The sequence below is a fragment of the Malurus melanocephalus genome, unplaced genomic scaffold (assembly GCF_030028575.1).
Source record: "Malurus melanocephalus ecotype Western Australia unplaced genomic scaffold, MMel_1.1 scaffold_362, whole genome shotgun sequence".
NCBI lineage: Eukaryota > Metazoa > Chordata > Aves > Passeriformes > Maluridae > Malurus > Malurus melanocephalus.
Window position 1 is genome coordinate 184,082 of NW_026623594.1, and position 16,779 is coordinate 200,860.

Consider the following 16,779-nt stretch of genomic DNA (forward strand, 5'->3'; position numbering starts at 1 on the left):
AAGTTTATTTCCTACTGCTGTCAGAAGTGAGCAGTGTCACTGACACTCAACACCACAGAAAGCCTATGCAAATTCCAGCAGCTTTGTATCATCTAAAGCCTATTCCACTTCAGGGCTGGCACTTCCAGTCCTGGCTGCATCACACATCAGAGAAAGCAAAGTAGAAAGTCGTCACCTTCACACCCTGCCCTTCTACTGCAGCTCACTGCAAGTTATTTCTGCTTCCAGATCCTTGGCACAGGTTTTACCCAACTGCTCCATATTTAGGCACAGAAATTATATGAATAACACACATGCCCAAGATGGTCCTACAGAGTAACAAGGCAAGCAGGATAAGACTCCAAAAAGAGCCAGCAAGTCTGTTGTGTGACAGTTTCTCCCTTGCTCTTGGCAAGGCAGATTTTCAAGGACATACCTGTTTCACTGGTGGATTTCTGGACAGCTTTGGGTCCAAAAAAGCTCCATCTTTCAGATGGTATTCTGTCCCCACCACCTTCCATAGMAAAGTCTGGGCCAGTGATAGAAGCAGAAGATCCCTGACTGAACCAACCCCTAAGGAAAAAAAAAAAAAAAAAAAAAAATCATTGAGATGTTTAAAACAGGAGAATAAATACTTCAAGTGACCCCACTATGCCAGGAACTTTCCATGTAGTTAACAGGGGCAATTTAAGAAATCTTAATAGGTTTGTTACCACCCAGGATAAGATATGCATGCTCAAGTTCAATGAGCTTCCAGCATTTGAATCTATCCAACACAAACCTTCAGTAGGCTCAGCATTTCACCCCATACAGTCCCTCACTGGTAAGAAAGTTATTTGTAGCAGCTCCCACCTCAGCAGCCTGCAGGAAACCAAAGGAGGCAGAATACCTGGTTTTATGCCTGGGGGAGGAGTGGGGGGTGCTGCTTGGAGTGGACTGAGCAGAAGAATTCTGTTTGTCATCTTTTGTTGTCTCTCCATTCTGCATTTTTAGGTTCTGTCAGGAGAGGCAAGAGAAACACAAGCAACACAGCTTAAATACAGGACAGAAAGAAAAACACCCTGTTTTACTGTCAAAACTAGACAATTATTTATATCACAGGTGATAAAGAGTAAGTGTAACTTCACCTAAAGCTGTACCCAGCATTACAAAATCTGCATACACCCCTTAAGTTTCTCTCCACATCAAATATAAGCRTTTTGAAAGTTCACTTCAGGCTACAGGAAGGAACACCAGCACTCACAGGGAGGTTGTGAATGCAGCAGAGCTCACTTCAGCTCAGCTACCTGGTAACAGGCCTAAGTGTCATAGCACCCATTTGTCTCCAGCACTTTTCAGCTCTCTAATCAGGATGAGACCAGTTCTCACAGAAGGTACAATGTCAGGGACACCAGACGCTGTGAAGCAATCTGGGCATATCAGGATGGAAACACTTGCCCTGGAACAGAGATGAACCTGGGCACAAAATAAACAGGAACTGGGTGTATGCAAAGTGTGTTATTGCAAGCTGGACTGTACAAACTGAACTTTGGAGAAGTCACTTGAAGGGCAGTTACAGTTCAAACACAAAATACACAGGGTACCTTATAATGTTTCCTGTGACTATTCAAGCCTCACTAATGTAGTTCACCAACGCAGTTATTGAAACTTTGACCCYGTGAGAGGACACTGGAAGAGTTGACTATTAAATTCCAGCTGCAGGATTTTTTAGGAGCTCAGTAGCACACAGTAACATGTTCATTCAAGATATCTGTTTTCAGTAAGAAGCAAGGCCAGTTCCATCTGGTAACTTCCACACTGGAAATGCACAGTTTACCAGTTCTCTTCTGACAAACAGTTACAGAAATCAACTGCGGGGCACCATTCAAAGGTAAACCAGGAAATTAGATTGTGCAGGGTTGTCCCCACTTGGAAAGACAACTGTCATAATTTGATATGACAATGAAATGTGACAGATTTCAGAAAAATTGTGTTGGTTTCAAAACTACAAAGGCTAATGTTAACTTGAAAATAAAAGTGGGTAAACTTTTCTACACAATAAATTAAAGCCTTCAGAGGAAGCAACTTAAGGAGAGTCTTGGCAACACACTCAAAAAGTTGTCACCAGATAAATGCTAAACTAGACATAATCTGCACGGAGAAACCCAATGGAAAAAAGCCTTACGTGGACTGCCTCAGCCACTCGGTGGTACTTGGTCTCCTCAGTGGTGAGGCCTTTGTGGGGTGTGTAGCCAGCTTCCCTCAGTCCTGCCTGCTGCTCAAAGCGCTGGATGCTCTCCTGAGTCTGCTCTAGAACACACAAGAGCACAAATTCACACAGAAATGCCACCACAAGCAGTTCCAGCAAAGGCAGCTCCACCAATTGAATGTAAATCCATTTTTCATCATTCATACTTAGACAGTTGTAACAAGCTGATCAGATATGCTGACTTGACAACCTGAGACACCAGGTTAAATCAGATGAACAGTGATTTGTCCCAAATCACCAGATACATCACAAATGCAAACACCTGTAATTAATCCCATCTCACCCCAGACACTGCACCATTCCTACTCACAACTTCATAAATCCAGGAGAACCCAATAAGCTGGRCATTTTAAGTGGCCCGCTACATTCAAGAGAGCATTGTATATCATGTTTTAAAGACTCACAGTGATTTTAGATTAGGTAAAATAAGCTATTCCAGCTAGACAGAGAGCCAGCATCTAAAACACTGATGTCAACTTCAGTTCTGAAAAACATACACACTTTCTCCAAACCCCAGCATAAGATGTTCACTCTCTAATGAAACTAGGAAAAAAGTCAAAAGGAATCAGAGCACAAAAAGGTTACTGGAAAAGCATAATATCTTCTTCAAAACAGATAGCACTTCTCATAAAAAAGTATGATTTGTAGCTGCGGACAGATTAACACAGAAATAATTCCTCTTTTTGCAAAACAGCACATCTTCTCTGCAAACATAACTGACCCTATTTTATTTTTAAGCCTCATGATTTATGTTTTGAAGTGTTGCCGTTAGCAAGGCAGCTGCTGCTATTAACTAACATAAATGCCAGCAAGTGCTCCATTAGCACAGTGTGTCAGCTCTCCTCACCACTTGGGTTAATGGKAGAGCTCTGCCTGTCATTCAGAAACAGCAAGTTAATAAGCAAACAGAGCAGCAGCAGCCTCTGCACTCCAGCACCAGGGACTGCAGTGTCCTGTCAGCAAACAACAAACCTTGCACTCCCCCCCACCGCCAGCCCCTGGAAAAAACAGAAACACCACGTGTGGCCTATTCCCCAGTTCCTTGCTTCCTTCTAGAAGCATCTTCTGAAAAAAACAAACTCACACAGCAGCAGAGCACAGTCAGTCGGAACCAAGAGTTGTCTAGGAATTACCCCGAGGCATCATCAAGTGTGAGCACCCTCAGAGCCCACCCCCCATGTGAGAAATGCATTCTTACTTGTGATGAGGGAGTTCATGATGACATGAGTGGCCTTGGCCTTCACCACAGGCACCTTGTTCACACTTTCTGTGGATGATGAAGGAGTTACGACAGGTTTCATGGTGGGATCCCCTTCCTCATCCTGTAGGGAACCAGTAGAGAACAGTTTGAGATGGGAAAGTATCTCAGCACCTGGCCAGGCCACTCTCTAACCCACAAGTGAGACAAGGCCATGCTGCTCCAGCAGCCAGTCTTCACCCCACAGGAGAAACCCCTATGCTGTGCTCACTGCAGCCCAGGAATGTACAGAACCTTAGAATTCATACCAATGAACAAGCAACTCGCATCCATCATTTGAAAACCTACCAGGCTCAGACCCAAGAAGCTGTTAGTCCAAGTACAAACAGGGCAACAGGAAAGAAACCAGAACATCTGTTCTTCTCCTAAATGTAAACTGGACTTCAAGGTCAACAGGGCAAAAGCACCAAGAATGCCTTCTACAGGCATCTCAAGCACCAGCTGTTCAGAATGGCAGTCACAGAGCAGAGCCTGGTGTGAACAACTTGTTTTCCCACCTCRTTTCTTATATCTGTTTCTTGCTCAATGATTCAAGTGGTCATAGCTCTACCACTAACCATGAGACCTCAGCAAAGAAACAAAATAAATGCTAGAAAACAAGAAATCCTGTGMAACACTGACTTACTCCTCCCGAAACAGGAGTTCCTTGACTGGAGAGTTTCCTTTTGTACCAAACCACAACTTTCAGTTGCCTCCCACAAAAGATTTAAAAGCAAAGGAGGTATAAAATAGAGGTTAAACTCAAAGGAATGCAGTTACATATTTCCAGCCAAACAACACTTAAATTCAAACTTAGAAAACAACCTCTAAATTTAAAAGGGCTGGTCCTACACTCAAAGCATAGAATCCCAGAATRGTTTGGGTTGGAAGGGATCTTAAAAGATCATSCAGTTCCAACCCYCTGCCATTGCGGAGGGAYGCTTTCTCCTAGACCAGGTTACTCAGAGCTCAGGCTGGCTTTGAGCACTTGTTTTAGCCCTGTGCAAACTGTGTCAGTGCATCATCATCCTTATTGTAAAGGATTTCCATACAACCCAAACCCACCCTTATGCTCTAGTTTAGTAACACCTGGTTGCTAGGTTTTTTTAATCTACACTGAGGAGATGCCCAACACACGCTTGTCCCAACCACCCCTCGGTGTGCCCAGAGCACGGCCAGGTACCAATGCCCCCTGTCCCTCCCGAAAGTCCCGCTGAGAGGGCATGGTGGCAGCGCCAGCCAGGCAAGAGGAGTACCAAATAGCAAAGGATGTTTGGGAGAAGGGCGATGCTAGAATAGGGGTGCCAGAGCTGCGGGATACCCAAGGACATGCCGGGGCCAGGGCACCGCCGGGCCCGTACCTTCAAGAGCTCCTGGTACTTGCGCTCGGGGATGACCGGCTGCTTCCAGAGGACGCTGGCACACAGATCGGCAGGCGGCGGCGTCATGGGCGCCGTGTCCTCCAGGGCATCATCGTAGCTGAAGGCGCGGCGTGGGACGCCGAGRGGCAGCGACATCCTACCCGAGCGGGGCCCGCCGCTCGGCTCCAGCGCTGCGGAGAGAGCGCAGCGCTCAGCGCCTGCCGCCGCGGCCGACCGAGGCTGGCGGGGAGCGCGGGGGGAACCTTACCGGGAGCGTCGGGCTGCCGAGAGCTCATGGCTGGGGTTCAGCAGGGCCCAGCGAGCAGCGGCAGGGCCAGGCCCGGAGCGGCCATGGCGGAGCCTCCGGGAACCGCTACAACCGGAGRCAACTGCCGGTGAGGGGGCGCTCTTATAGGCGTGAAGTCTCGCGAGATGTGGTGGTTTCGCGTGGGGCATGCTGGGAGTTGTAGTTCCGGCAGAGGAGGCCGGGCGGGGCCGGGACAGGTCCCGGGTGGGTCCCCACCGGGTCCCCAGCACACCCACGGTCCCGTGGCGGGGCTGGGGTCGCGTCCTGCCCGTGTGTCCTGTCCTCCTGCAGGCAGGAGGCTGCTGGGTCAGCCSACACGGCTGGGTCCTGGAAAATCAATCGTGGAAGCTGGAGAGCCCATCAGCAAACAGGAATACAGGCCAATCAGTCTCACTGTGACGCTTCTTGGAGAGTTGCTCCTGCCTTTTGTCAATAAAAGGGTGATCTCTGCACTGCTCTCCACTTCCTCGGCAGGGAAGGAAGCAGCACATGGCCACGCTCCAAATTTTGCTGCCTACGGAACAACCAGCTAAAGTCCACACCCAGCCCTGTCACCACTGAGGGTGACACATACCCAACGTCAACATCACACAGGCTCGCACCAGAGCTCTCCAAAGCAGGACTGCACCAAGCAAGAGCCACAACAAAGATAATCACAACCAGCTAGAAAGAGTATTTTATTTTAGCAAAGCAAAAGAAGTGCTGGCTGCCACCCAGCAAGTAAKCAGCACAGCATAGTCAGTKCTGGTCTCAGTGTCTTTCATAATTMRTTATACCACCTCTGTTTAATAAGGTCCTTTCTCCATCMCCATTCCAAACTTTTTCCAGTTTGGAAAAAGGTCATGTCAAGCCTGCACTTGCAGATAAACCTGAGGAAAAAGAGCAGTCACTGCACTTCCATTTTCTCTGGCTTGAGTGATGCAATGAAATTCTTGTATTCTTCAGGATAGAAATTCTTGTACACGTTGATCTTTCTCTTTATCTGTTTGGGGGTATCCTGGTAGTAGTTCTTCTCATCCCGAGCCATTTCCTGTGACAAAGGAGAGGGAAAGTCAGAGGAGGAGCCCCAAGAGCGAACACCAAACCAGCCCACCCACACCAGAGTGATCACTGCCTGACTCAGACAGCGATCTGCCCACGGTTCAAAGCGTCGTTTTCCCTTAACAATCAGCTGACTGCAAAACAGGATCAAGGACAGAGAAGATWAGCAGTTTCCATCCTGCTGATGGGAAGATTCAGGAGTGAATCACTCTGAGCGATTCTGCTCTGTACCTTGTAGTTCTCCCCGTGGTTCTGGATCATGTACCGAACGTAGTCAATGAGGTCTCGTGAGAGTGTGTTCGACTTCTTCTCAGGGAGGCTGGCCTCCAATTCCATCTCTAGGCAGAGGGCAGAGGCAGCATGAGGCAGGGGAAGAAGAAACAACACCTCAGAGGTCCCCAGCCTCCCYCTAGGGTCAATTCCAGCTGTACAGCTTGGCTGCTCTCACACACACAGACACTTCCCAGCAGGAAAATGGCCCAGACAACAGCTCTCTGCATGGGCTGCAGGCATCCAGGCCTGCACRGCAGCTCCTCTCCAGCTCATGCAGGAGAAGCAGACCTTTTCAGCCCAGCCTGCAGAGAGTGACTGCTCAGATCTGCCCAGCCACCACTGAAACACAAAGCACTGCAGCCATGGCTCCTTGTCACCCTGGGGCCACACACCAGCACATCTCACCGTGACAAGATCCCTCCTGAGGCTGCAGGGACAAATATTGTAAAAAATACGTGCTTCTCCACAGGGCTGGACAAGAAATAGCACCCTTTCCTACCCTGGCACAGCACAGGGTGACAAAAYAGCCCAAGAACCCCAAATGCAGCACTGACCATTCACCACGTATGGCTTCCGCACTATTTTCTTTCCTGGCTGCTGTCCGTCACTTTCAGCTTCCAACCCCTGAGTAAGAGAAAAGACAACTGAAGAACAGTCCATTTGGAAGAATGCTGTGCCCCCACATATCGCTCCCAAAACTCTTCTACATGGCTGCAAGAGGCAGAAAATCCCAGCAGAGCTTTATTTGTGCCATTAAACTGGCTCGTGGGCAAGGCTGTAAGCTGAGAAACGCTGCGTGAATGAAAACAAATGGCAAACAAGGTCACTCCTATTTCTTTTCCTTGAGTTTCATGGAAACCTTTCACCTGGAAGCGTTGACATCTTATGCAGATGAGCCAGGCTGGCACTGCTGTACACAAAGAGCCTTTCTTTGTTATCAGGAGCAACTTGGCCRCAGCGTTCCCAACCCCACCTCTCTCTGGCAAGTCCCCGGAGATGGAATGACATTATTTGTATTTGTTCTAAAGTCCATTGTGTCTCCGTGGCGCTGTAGCTCGTTCCCACGCMAGGATCTTGGTGAAATAAGCGCACAGATCCAGATAAGAAACGTGTCCACCGCCAGAGACTGATCCAGAGCCACCTGYCCCAYGCTGCGAAGCTGACTGCTCTCCRCCCTGCTTTCCCCAACCTCCTCCATCCCCCCACAAACGAGCGGTCCCCGCCAAACCCTCCCTCACCACACTTACCAGCAGTTTCTTCGGGATGGGGAGAGCCTTGTTGGGGTCCTCGGCCAGGCCCATCTCGGCCAGGTTCTGCGCCACCGATTTGTGGGGGTCCCAGGCATGACGGATGTGCGAGCTGAGGGGGGACAAAGGGACATCAGGGCCGTGCTCGCCCTCCCGCGGGGTACGCGTCCCCCTCCCCCCGACACGTGCAGCGGCCCGGCCCACGCTCGGCCCGCACCCCCCGTGCTCACCAGGCGATCCGCGGCGCGGCGCGGCGGCGGGCGCTGCGGTACAGCCGCTTGCGGTTGAGGTTGTACGAGTATTTGTGCCGCCGGCTCTTCCCCTTGGCCTTCGGCATGGCGGACACGCGCGGGCTGCCCACAGCGCTGCCGGGCGCGCCCCGGGGCACCACGGGAAGTGTAGTTCCGAGACAGCAGGCCGCGCGATAAGTGCGCTGCCTCGGACTGCAACCCCCGGCATACACCGCGCCGGAGGCGGGCGCTACGGCAGCCGGGASAGGGCCGCTGTTGTCACCTTGGCCATGGAGGCCGGGCCGCCCCCACCGCTGGAGCCCATCCCGCTGCCCACGTTCGCKGAGGAGGGATTCGCCGAGAAGTTCATGCGCAAGACCCGCGAGAATCCCCTGGTGCCCCTCGGTGAGGGTGGGGCGGGGTGTGGCGGGACGGAGGCTGAGTGAGGGGTGAGGGCCGAGGCGGTGGTCCCTGGTGAGGGGTCGCGGCTCGGGTTTGGGGGTGCGGTGGAACCGGCCGGCAGCGCTCAGGCCCGGGGAAAGCTGCGCCTCACAGCCCCCATCCTTCCCCTCAGGCTGCCTGAGCACCGTCGGCGTCCTGGCCTACGGACTGCTCAGCTTCAGGAAGGGCAACACCCGGCGCTCCCAGCTGATGATGCGGGCGCGTGTCGTGGCCCAGGGCTTCACCTTCGCTGCCCTGCTGGGGGGCATGGTGGCCACGGCCATCAAATCCCGGCAGTGACATCGGGCAAGAGCAAAGCTGCGGTCACGGACAAGCGTCTACCAGCCCCGGCTGATCCAGGGTGGATCCTGTCTGTGGATGGAGTTTTCTGAGAGACTGTTGTGATATCTCGATGGAGCAAGTGTTGGAGCACTGGAATTGGGGTGTATACACTCTGTGATTAACATGTAATTTGTGCCGTGGCATTTTTTTTTTGTTTCCCTAAGAGCTCACTGTCCTGCAGCACTGAGGCTGCAGGTCACTAAGGCTCACCACCCCTGTCAGACCTCTCGTCCCTGCTTCATGCTGTCATAGGCTGATAAAATTGTGTTCTCTGGGCCGTGGTCTGAAGTGGGGCTCTACTCAGGCAGTGCACCAGCATTTGAGAATGAGCTGCCCATGAGGAAGGAACAGCTGTTTATGGCTTGGTCCTGGTAAGACAGAGTCCATAAGCAGCGGGGGAGGCAGTTTGTGAGGTTGTGTGACCTGTTCAGTTGAAACTGGTGAGTAATAAAGTGCATTGCAGCAAGATTCTGACTGATACTGGATTGCAGAGCAGAGAAGCCACAACAGTGCAGGGAGAAATGGGAGTGGGCATGGCTGTCTTGAGGATGTGGTGATACAAGCAGGACACAAAAGATGAAACTCTCAATGAAAACAARTTGGGAATTCTCATTTGTGAAATAGGGTCTGGCTGTGTTCTCTGGGATGTGCTGCTGCTTCAGCTGCTCTTGCTAGGGAGTTGTTACCTGCTGGCTGCAGAGGCGTGCCCTGTTCCCACAGGGGCCTGCACTGCCTGTGTCCTGACAAACATGGTCCCCCTGTTGGCTAAGGATCATACCAGGGGGTTTGGTGATGCATGAGGCGTCACTCTCCCCTGCCAGGGCTACAGAGCTGGGAGAACACAGGGCCACAGTCTGATCACTGTGCTGTGGCTGCAGCAGCTCATACCTGCAGGGGAAGGGGCACAGACACCTCTGCCTGTGCTGAAACACCTCACTGAGTAGCCTGGGCTGTTTTCACCACGTGTTGCCCTCTGTGTTGGTGCCTGTGCCCCAGCCACACAGAGCCCTTACAAGGACAGGCTGAGGGATGAACCCTCCRTCTGCAAACAAGCACCTTGTCCAGGAAATTGTGCTGGTGGGCCTTGGCAAGAAGAGAGGGAAGGCTCTTGCCACCAGAGCTAACCTCTGAGACATGAGGGAGTCTGGGGTTCTGCCCGTCTTCACTGGCTGCCTGTGCAGTACAYCYTTCCCAGAGRAAACTGCTTTTGTCTGCCTCACTGRCATTTCCAGTCCCGACAACTTGGGGCAGGGGTGTGAGAAGCAGTGGGCACAATCCCCTGGCAGATGGAGAGGAGTGCAGTGGACAGGGAAGCAGCTCAGTCTGTCTGGACAAGCCAGGGTTTGCAGCTCCTTAGGGATAGAGACAAACCCCAGGTCCCACTGCCACTGCTTCTGACCCATCTGTGCACAAATCTTCCAGCTTTCCCCTCCTGTTTTTTCCTGTAAGATGTTTCTCCTCCAGCTTCATCCTTTCCACAGAAAGCCTGGCTTCTCCAAAACATCGCATGTGTGTCCCTACTCCAGAAAGACAACAGTGCCCTGTAGGATTGGAGATGTCGGTTTATTGTAACAGGTAATTTGGACAGTCACAGATACCAAAGCCGAGGGGATGTAGAACAGCTGTGGGCATGGCTCCCCRAGAGCTGCCCCAGCCTGACATGGAGCACATGGCAGCTGAGGGACTCAGGGGCCCAGCCGCCTGCAGGGTCTGGAGGGATAGAGCACGGGGCAGAGGGGCACACTGCCCCCAGAAGCAGCCAGGAGTGCTTCCCGCTGCTCTGCAATGAAAGGCTGAGGCAGGCAGCCAAGTCCCAAGGTGTCCTGCAGCACAGCAGAGCTGCCTACGCATGCTGGAGCTCAGGGCAGCCAGGCAGGAACCATCAGCCCTATGGGCAGGGGCACAGTCCCAACACACAACAGCRGGTGATTCCCTACATATCCATTTCCCTTCCCAGCCCATCGGGGGGATCATGCCGCAGAGCCACGGGTCTCCAGGCACAGCTCCCGCAGCTGCAGCAGTCGGACAGGTGACATTCTGGCCCTGGAGCCACAGCTGCAGGGCAGGAGAGCTCCAAACACCTGAATTCCAGTTGAGCAGGGCTCTGCAGAGGGGCTCAAGTGTTTTGTGGGCTCTGCTCTATGTCCCCTCAGCTATGTCCCCCCAGCTGCTGCAAGCCCTTCCCAAGCCCCCAACAGGCCAGACTCAGGGCATAAGCTCAAGGCTGTCCCTCTCCTGCTACCCGGGAGTTGTGCAGGTTCCCAGGGCTGGTGCCATTCTTTCCAAGCAGAGGAGAGAAAGTTGGAGCAGGGAGCAGGTCTGAGGCATCTCCCCACACTGCCTTAGGTGGGCAAATCCAGGGGGGCAGAGCAGCTGCAGACAGATGTGCAGGTTGTTCTCAGGGACAGTACAAGCCTCAGAACCAGAACTCTGCCCAACCCTGCTCTGGGCCCCTGGGTTAGGCAGCTGGGRGGCTTGACCTTCCTATCTCCTTCCCTGCTACTACACAGCCTCCATCTCCCATTCTAGTACCAAGGGAAGGAGCAGAGCAAAGCCAAGAGTCCTCCAGAGCCTGGCATCCCACATYCCCAACTGCTGGCATTCATGGGAAAAGGACAGGAAACATCCTGCACACTCCCTCCATAGTCCCTTCCCAGTGACCYACACCACTGTGCTGCCAGCCCTGCAGGACAGATGGGACATGGACACTGTAGCCCCACCAGCTTTTTGGGGTGCATAGCCAGGCTGGGCAGAGTTCTGATGGGCTTGGRGAAGCTGCTGGCAGTCCAGGCCCAACCTGGGTGCCTGTACTCACATTCCTCAGTCCCTGCCAGTGTGGCAGTGTCATGCTGCAGCCATGCTCCCTGCAGCACCTAGCAGTGTGGAGCTGAGCCAGGGTTGTTTCTCTACCCTCCCAGCCCTGCTCCAGCTCTGCTCTAAACCCTGCGGAAAAGGCAAACAGCCCAGGGTCCCACTGGAATCCCTGCCTCAGGGCTAGGACTGAGGCCTGGACATGAGGCTGGCCAGGAGACACAGGCAGGTTTATTCCCAGCACAGGGCTGAGGTGGGGAATACAGGAAGGGGATGTTCCCTGCTCACTCAGCCAGGCCCTCAGACATAACCTCCTGCAGAGCCTGGGCTGGGGCTTCCCCGCTAATTCAGCTCTGCCACCCAGTGCCACTTGCCGGGGAAATGCCACCGTGATTTATAAATAAGTGTAAAAAGAGACCGATGAACCTTTTAAGCAAAGGAAAACCATGGGGAGAGTTATACAACCAGTGACTCGAGCACAGCCGAGGCGCAGATCAGGGAGCAGGCAGCAGGAGGCCCTTSCTGGGCCAGCCCCCGAAGCCGCCTGGCTCAGTGAGCCCAGACATGCCCGCTGTGCTCCCAGCTGTGCCAGGCACAGCTAACGGGACAGGGGTGTCTGTTTGAGGGAGATGAGCACCGAGCGCATCCGYGAGACATCCTTGCTCTGCTTGCTGCTCTTGGGATTGAAATCACACAGCTGGGCCACCTTCTCCCACTCAGAGCCCGGGGTCTCCTCCTTGGACTCCTTCAGGAATGCTTCCTCTGAGGCCCTGCAGAGACATTGAGGGTTGTCATTGGCAGAGCCCTTTCCCAGGAAACTATTCCTCCTGTCTTAAAAACCCTTGTGTCCCCGCTTCCTGTCCCTTTACTCCAGCTGATAAGCTCAGTGTCCTCTGGGACCCAGAGACACACAATGCTCAAGTGTGGCTGCACTCACCCAAAACATCATTCATCCCAGGGGGCTGGGGTGTCTGCCTGCTCCCATGACTTCTCCACCCACCAGAGCAATCCCCAAAAAGGCATAAGAGCCCATGGCTTTGCATCTTCAACCAGCTCCCACAGAAGCATTTCCAGAAGCTCCACTCATCTCCTAAAACTCCACCACCTGGAGACACTCAGCTGCATCATTCTCCCTCTGGTACCTCACCAGAGCCCAGTACCTCCCAGTATCCCCTCTTCCCTTTGCTGGGCAGGCATTGCTGGGGCTGGGATCCCCAGAGCCTGCTGGGCAGGATATGGTCTGTAAGAGGCACATACACGTAGCCAATGATATCGGCGTCCGGCTGCTGGTAAAAGGCTTTGTCAGCGATCCTAGCCCCAGGCACAGAGAGAGAGAGAGCGGAGYGGAGCGACAGGCAGGCAGAGGGTTAGAAAGAGAGAACAGAGGGGGTTAGTCCTCCCAAAGAGTGTGACCCACACACTGCAGYACACCAGGAGAACCTGGAGCCCCACCCTGCCCCCTGCGAGCCCCATGCAGGGGCAGGAGGCACTGAGATGCCAGGGTGATTCCATAATAGTCCCAGCCAGGGCGGCTCTGCACAGACACCAGAGCCACTCCAAGACGTGGGGCCTCTATGCTTACTTGGCAAGGTCCCTGCATGGCTGAGCCCCACTGTGGGGAAAGAGACCCCCAGACATCCCAGGAAGGCACAGAGTCCTCTTGGCCATGCTGATGTACCTGTTGTTTGCTCGGTTCTTCTCCATTTGCTCATTCTGACGCAGGTTCCACTCCTCCAGGTCCTTCTTGGCCTTCTCACGCCATTCCTGYTCAGTCACCTTTGATGCCGCATCTAAAGCCCAAGTGAGACAGAGCCCATCACCCACACTGGCACCTGCWGGGTGTGGTGGGCAGCCCCTCAGCAGGCATGACAGCTGCAACCTCCCAGACCTGTCCCCAGTCCCTACAACATTGGCAAGAGGCACCACTGCCCCAAGGACAGTGTATCTTTGGCAGGGGCACGAGACATCTCTCTGGTTTGCAGCAGTCACCATGAGGTGAGRGACCCCAAGGGCCCTGACTGCATGCCACACTTTTGGCCAAGCGTGGCCAAATATGGCTTTGGGTCTCACCCAGCTCCTCCAGGCGCTTCTTCTGCTCCTCCCTCCACTTGCGGATGCTCTCGGGTTCCTGYGTCAGCCGGTCAGCTTTGGCTATGGCTGCATAGGCATCCGTGGGGCCGTTGGATTCCTGCAGGACATGAGCACCTCACCATCAGCACCAGCTCTTTCCACAGCCCAGCCCAGCCACCTCCAAGGGCTGGCAGCAGGCAGGACTCCACACTCCCAGCACTGCCAAACCAAGATAGGAGGTGGGAAGGGTGACAGCTTGGGATATGTGGGACAGTGTTCCCAAAGTGCTGTTCAAGCTGTGTCCCAGCCTCAGGCCCTGTCACCTAAAGCCTTCCCAGTGTTTCCCTCCTTGACCTGCTGCTCACTGTCACTGCAGCTCTCGCATCCTCCAGGCAGTCCCACAGCACTGGACAGCCACTGGCCTCAGAACTTCTCCCCAGGGATTCCCTAGCCCTCACAGGGGCCCCAGCAGCCCTGGGACTGAGCTGCTTCCCTCACTCCAGAGCCAAAGTGCCTACATGGCCTTGCCAAACCCAGCACCGTGCTGGCTCAACACCTTCCCTAACACCTTCCACTGGCCAGATGCCCAATCTGACATGGAGCTCAGCAATGGGATTATAGCTTTCTTCAAAGATCCTCAATCTAATTAAGTCTGTCCCATTACTGATCTGATTATCATCCTGTAAAGCAGGCATGGGCAGTGCATATACCCCACTGCTGGGTACCATAGGGGTGAGAGCTTCKCAGATAGTGGCATTGCTGACAGCAGAGMTGGGCTTCAGGCTCCCGGAAGGATYGGAGACCCAGGTGGGTCCCCMTGAAATACCYCTAGCCACGGGGCAAGTGATTTTAATGGGAGATGCAAGTGTCTCATGGCCTGGTCTGGCTCTGGCCTCTGCCAAGAGATGCTCCTGCCTGCCCCAGAGACCTCCAGAAGCTACCCAGGCTGGAGAGAGGGGGCTTCCATGGGGAATGGAGGATTTGTCACCTGCTCTTAGGACCCAGGCACTCCTTCATGGCACAAGCCACCTGCAAACAGATGTGGGGCAGGCCATGGCAGGTGGGACATCTTCTCCTCAAAGAGAATGGAGCAGCCAGGACTCCCACRGGAGACCCAGACCTTTCCAGGAGCACCGTAGCTGTTCTGCAGCTGGATAGCAAACTCCAGTCAATGCTTGGGGCAGATCAGCAGAATGCTGGCCCCACATCCACTGAATCACCCTTAGCAGCCCTGGGCTGGGAAAAGGCTGAGCGCTCACCTGAAAGACATCTCCATTGACAGTAGCTCCTCCATTCTGGAAACCTGCTCAAGAAAAAAGAAGAGAGAAGGAAAAACACACCTATGGCAGCTGCAGGTGATCCCAGAAGGGCTGGTGTTCAAGAAACGACATCAAAGCAATTCCTGGGTGTTTGTGCCATTTTCAGCCCAGCACACTCATCCCCAACACCCCCACAGTGTCCTGTCCTTGGTGGGATTCAGCAAGCACCTCTCTCTCCCACACAAAACTCTGCAGGCATTTATGTCTTTATRGTGTTTTCACTGGTGTTTTATCTTATCTGAAGATTAGGGAAACTGTTCTAGCACAAGTCTGACACATGCTGCTGCTCTGACRGTAGAAAGACAACCTGACCAACTCCAACCTGCAGAGGCTGCTGATAGACACGGCTGATCTAAGAGCTGCCAGCTGAGTGTCGAGGCAACTCCCCAGGGACATGGCCCATGGAAACACTTCACGTGCTCCACTAGGAGAGGAGGGCATGCCTGCAGGCTGGGGTCCTTGGCAGCCCACCTGGGATGAGCTGCAAGGTCAGGGCTGGAAATGAGGCACGCACCTGCCCCCACAGCCCCAGAGAGCTGCACACAGCCCCAGAGAGCTGCTCACAAAGCCAGCCCAAGCAGGGGGCTTCTTGCTGCCAAGAGAGAAAGAGGCCTTGAAGGAGTCACACTCCAGACCCTGAGCTTTCCCCAGTGATCACAAGGCTTCTCCTGGCCAGCCAGCTGCAGGCACAGTACAGCTCAGGCCAGCACTGTCCCCAAGGTGCTCACCCCCATGACTACACCCAGCTCCAGCCTGTCTGACTGCATTTATCACTGTGACTGCCAACACCTCTCCAGGCCCTSATCTGTCTCTAAGGCCCTGTGTGCACAGCTGTGAAACCACTGCTTCACAGCCAGTATGAGGTGACCCTGTGGGGCTGGGTTAGGGGAAGGAGTCAGAGCCCTGTGGAAACAATGTCCCTATGTCCATGCAGAGAGCGCACGCCAGAGCCCCTGCAGACTGCAGGCAAGAGATCAGAATTAGCACATTCTACCTGCAGGGCCTGGGACCACAACGTTCCCAATGGCAATGTCTTCCATTTTGCATCCCAAAGGGCTCTCCTGTCCGTGGGGACAGTGACAAGGCTGTCATTGCTCCTCAGTGCCGCCTGGATGCCTTTTACACTGCCATAGCTGGGAGCACTGAAATATGGAGTCGGGAGTCCATCAAACCCGGGAAACCCAGCCTGAGCGCAAGGGGGAAAAGTCGCCCCATGGCTGGCACATCCCAGGCTTCACCCCACATCCCGAGGTTCGAGAAGCTCTTTGAGAATCATTCCTGGGATGCCAGCCTGGCTCACCAGATCACSCCGCCACCGGCCCATGAGGAGCAGCACAGACCCCATCATTCACCGGGGATGCTGCGTATCCCCCRCGGACCCCAGACCCGCGTGGGTGCGGCCGGGAGGACCCTTCCCTGCCCTCGAGGCAGGAAGGGGCACAGCCTAGGCAGCCCGCCCGCACCCAGCGGGAGCGCAGCCGGGCGGCCCCCGCGGCCGTACTCACCCTGTTCCGGCGGGGCCGCCTGCCCGCCCGGGGCGGCGGCCGCCTCGCCGTCGGTCGGCCCGAAGCCCTCATCATTCTCGATGCCCGCGATCTCGCTCTCCTGCTGGGCCAGAAAGGCGGCGGCCGGGTCCTCCTCGGCGCCAGCGCCCTCGGATGAGGAAAAGAAGCCGAAGTCGTCGGCCATGACCGGCCCGCCCGCGCCGCTCCCGGTCCGGCTGCGCGGCTCGGCTGGGCTGGGCCCGACTGTGCCCGGGCGGAGCTGTCGCTGTCACTGCGGCGGCGGGCGGGGCGGCCGCGCTGACATCAGCGCCGGGCGGGCCCGCGGGCRCGTCCCGCCTCCCCGCCAGCCGCAGCGGGCACGGGGAGCT

General features: G+C 54.5%; 3 protein-coding genes across 3 annotated transcripts in view; all 3 read right to left on the bottom strand.

The window, feature by feature from the left end:
* Positions 1-5,236, bottom strand: part of KIAA1191 (KIAA1191 ortholog) — a 6,132-nt gene extending 896 nt beyond the window's left edge. The window contains exons 1-6 of the mRNA XM_057378552.1: positions 5,094-5,236; positions 4,826-5,016; positions 3,426-3,549; positions 2,144-2,268; positions 869-975; positions 416-552 (exon numbers count right to left, since the gene is read on the bottom strand). Coding sequence (XP_057234535.1) covers positions 416-552; positions 869-975; positions 2,144-2,268; positions 3,426-3,549; positions 4,826-5,016; positions 5,094-5,121 — 712 coding nt within the window. The 5' untranslated portion in view covers positions 5,122-5,236. The remainder of the gene's footprint in view (positions 1-415; positions 553-868; positions 976-2,143; positions 2,269-3,425; positions 3,550-4,825; positions 5,017-5,093) is intronic.
* A 560-nt stretch (positions 5,237-5,796) lies between these two features.
* Positions 5,797-8,114, bottom strand: NOP16 (NOP16 nucleolar protein). The gene is made up of 5 exons (XM_057378554.1): positions 7,924-8,114; positions 7,694-7,805; positions 7,001-7,070; positions 6,405-6,511; positions 5,797-6,162 (listed from the first exon to the last, which is right to left on the bottom strand). Exons 1-5 carry the CDS (start codon positions 8,028-8,030, stop codon positions 6,019-6,021), a joined length of 540 nt encoding a protein of 179 aa, XP_057234537.1. The 5' UTR covers positions 8,031-8,114; the 3' UTR covers positions 5,797-6,018.
* A 2,136-nt stretch (positions 8,115-10,250) lies between these two features.
* CLTB (clathrin light chain B) lies at positions 10,251-16,690 on the bottom strand. The gene is made up of 5 exons (XM_057378553.1): positions 16,412-16,690; positions 14,847-14,890; positions 13,588-13,705; positions 13,196-13,307; positions 10,251-12,287 (listed from the first exon to the last, which is right to left on the bottom strand). The coding sequence occupies exons 1-5, from the start codon at positions 16,593-16,595 to the stop codon at positions 12,116-12,118; spliced, it is 630 nt and encodes a 209-aa protein (XP_057234536.1). The 5' UTR covers positions 16,596-16,690; the 3' UTR covers positions 10,251-12,115.
* Between the last annotated feature and the right edge of the window lie 89 nt (positions 16,691-16,779).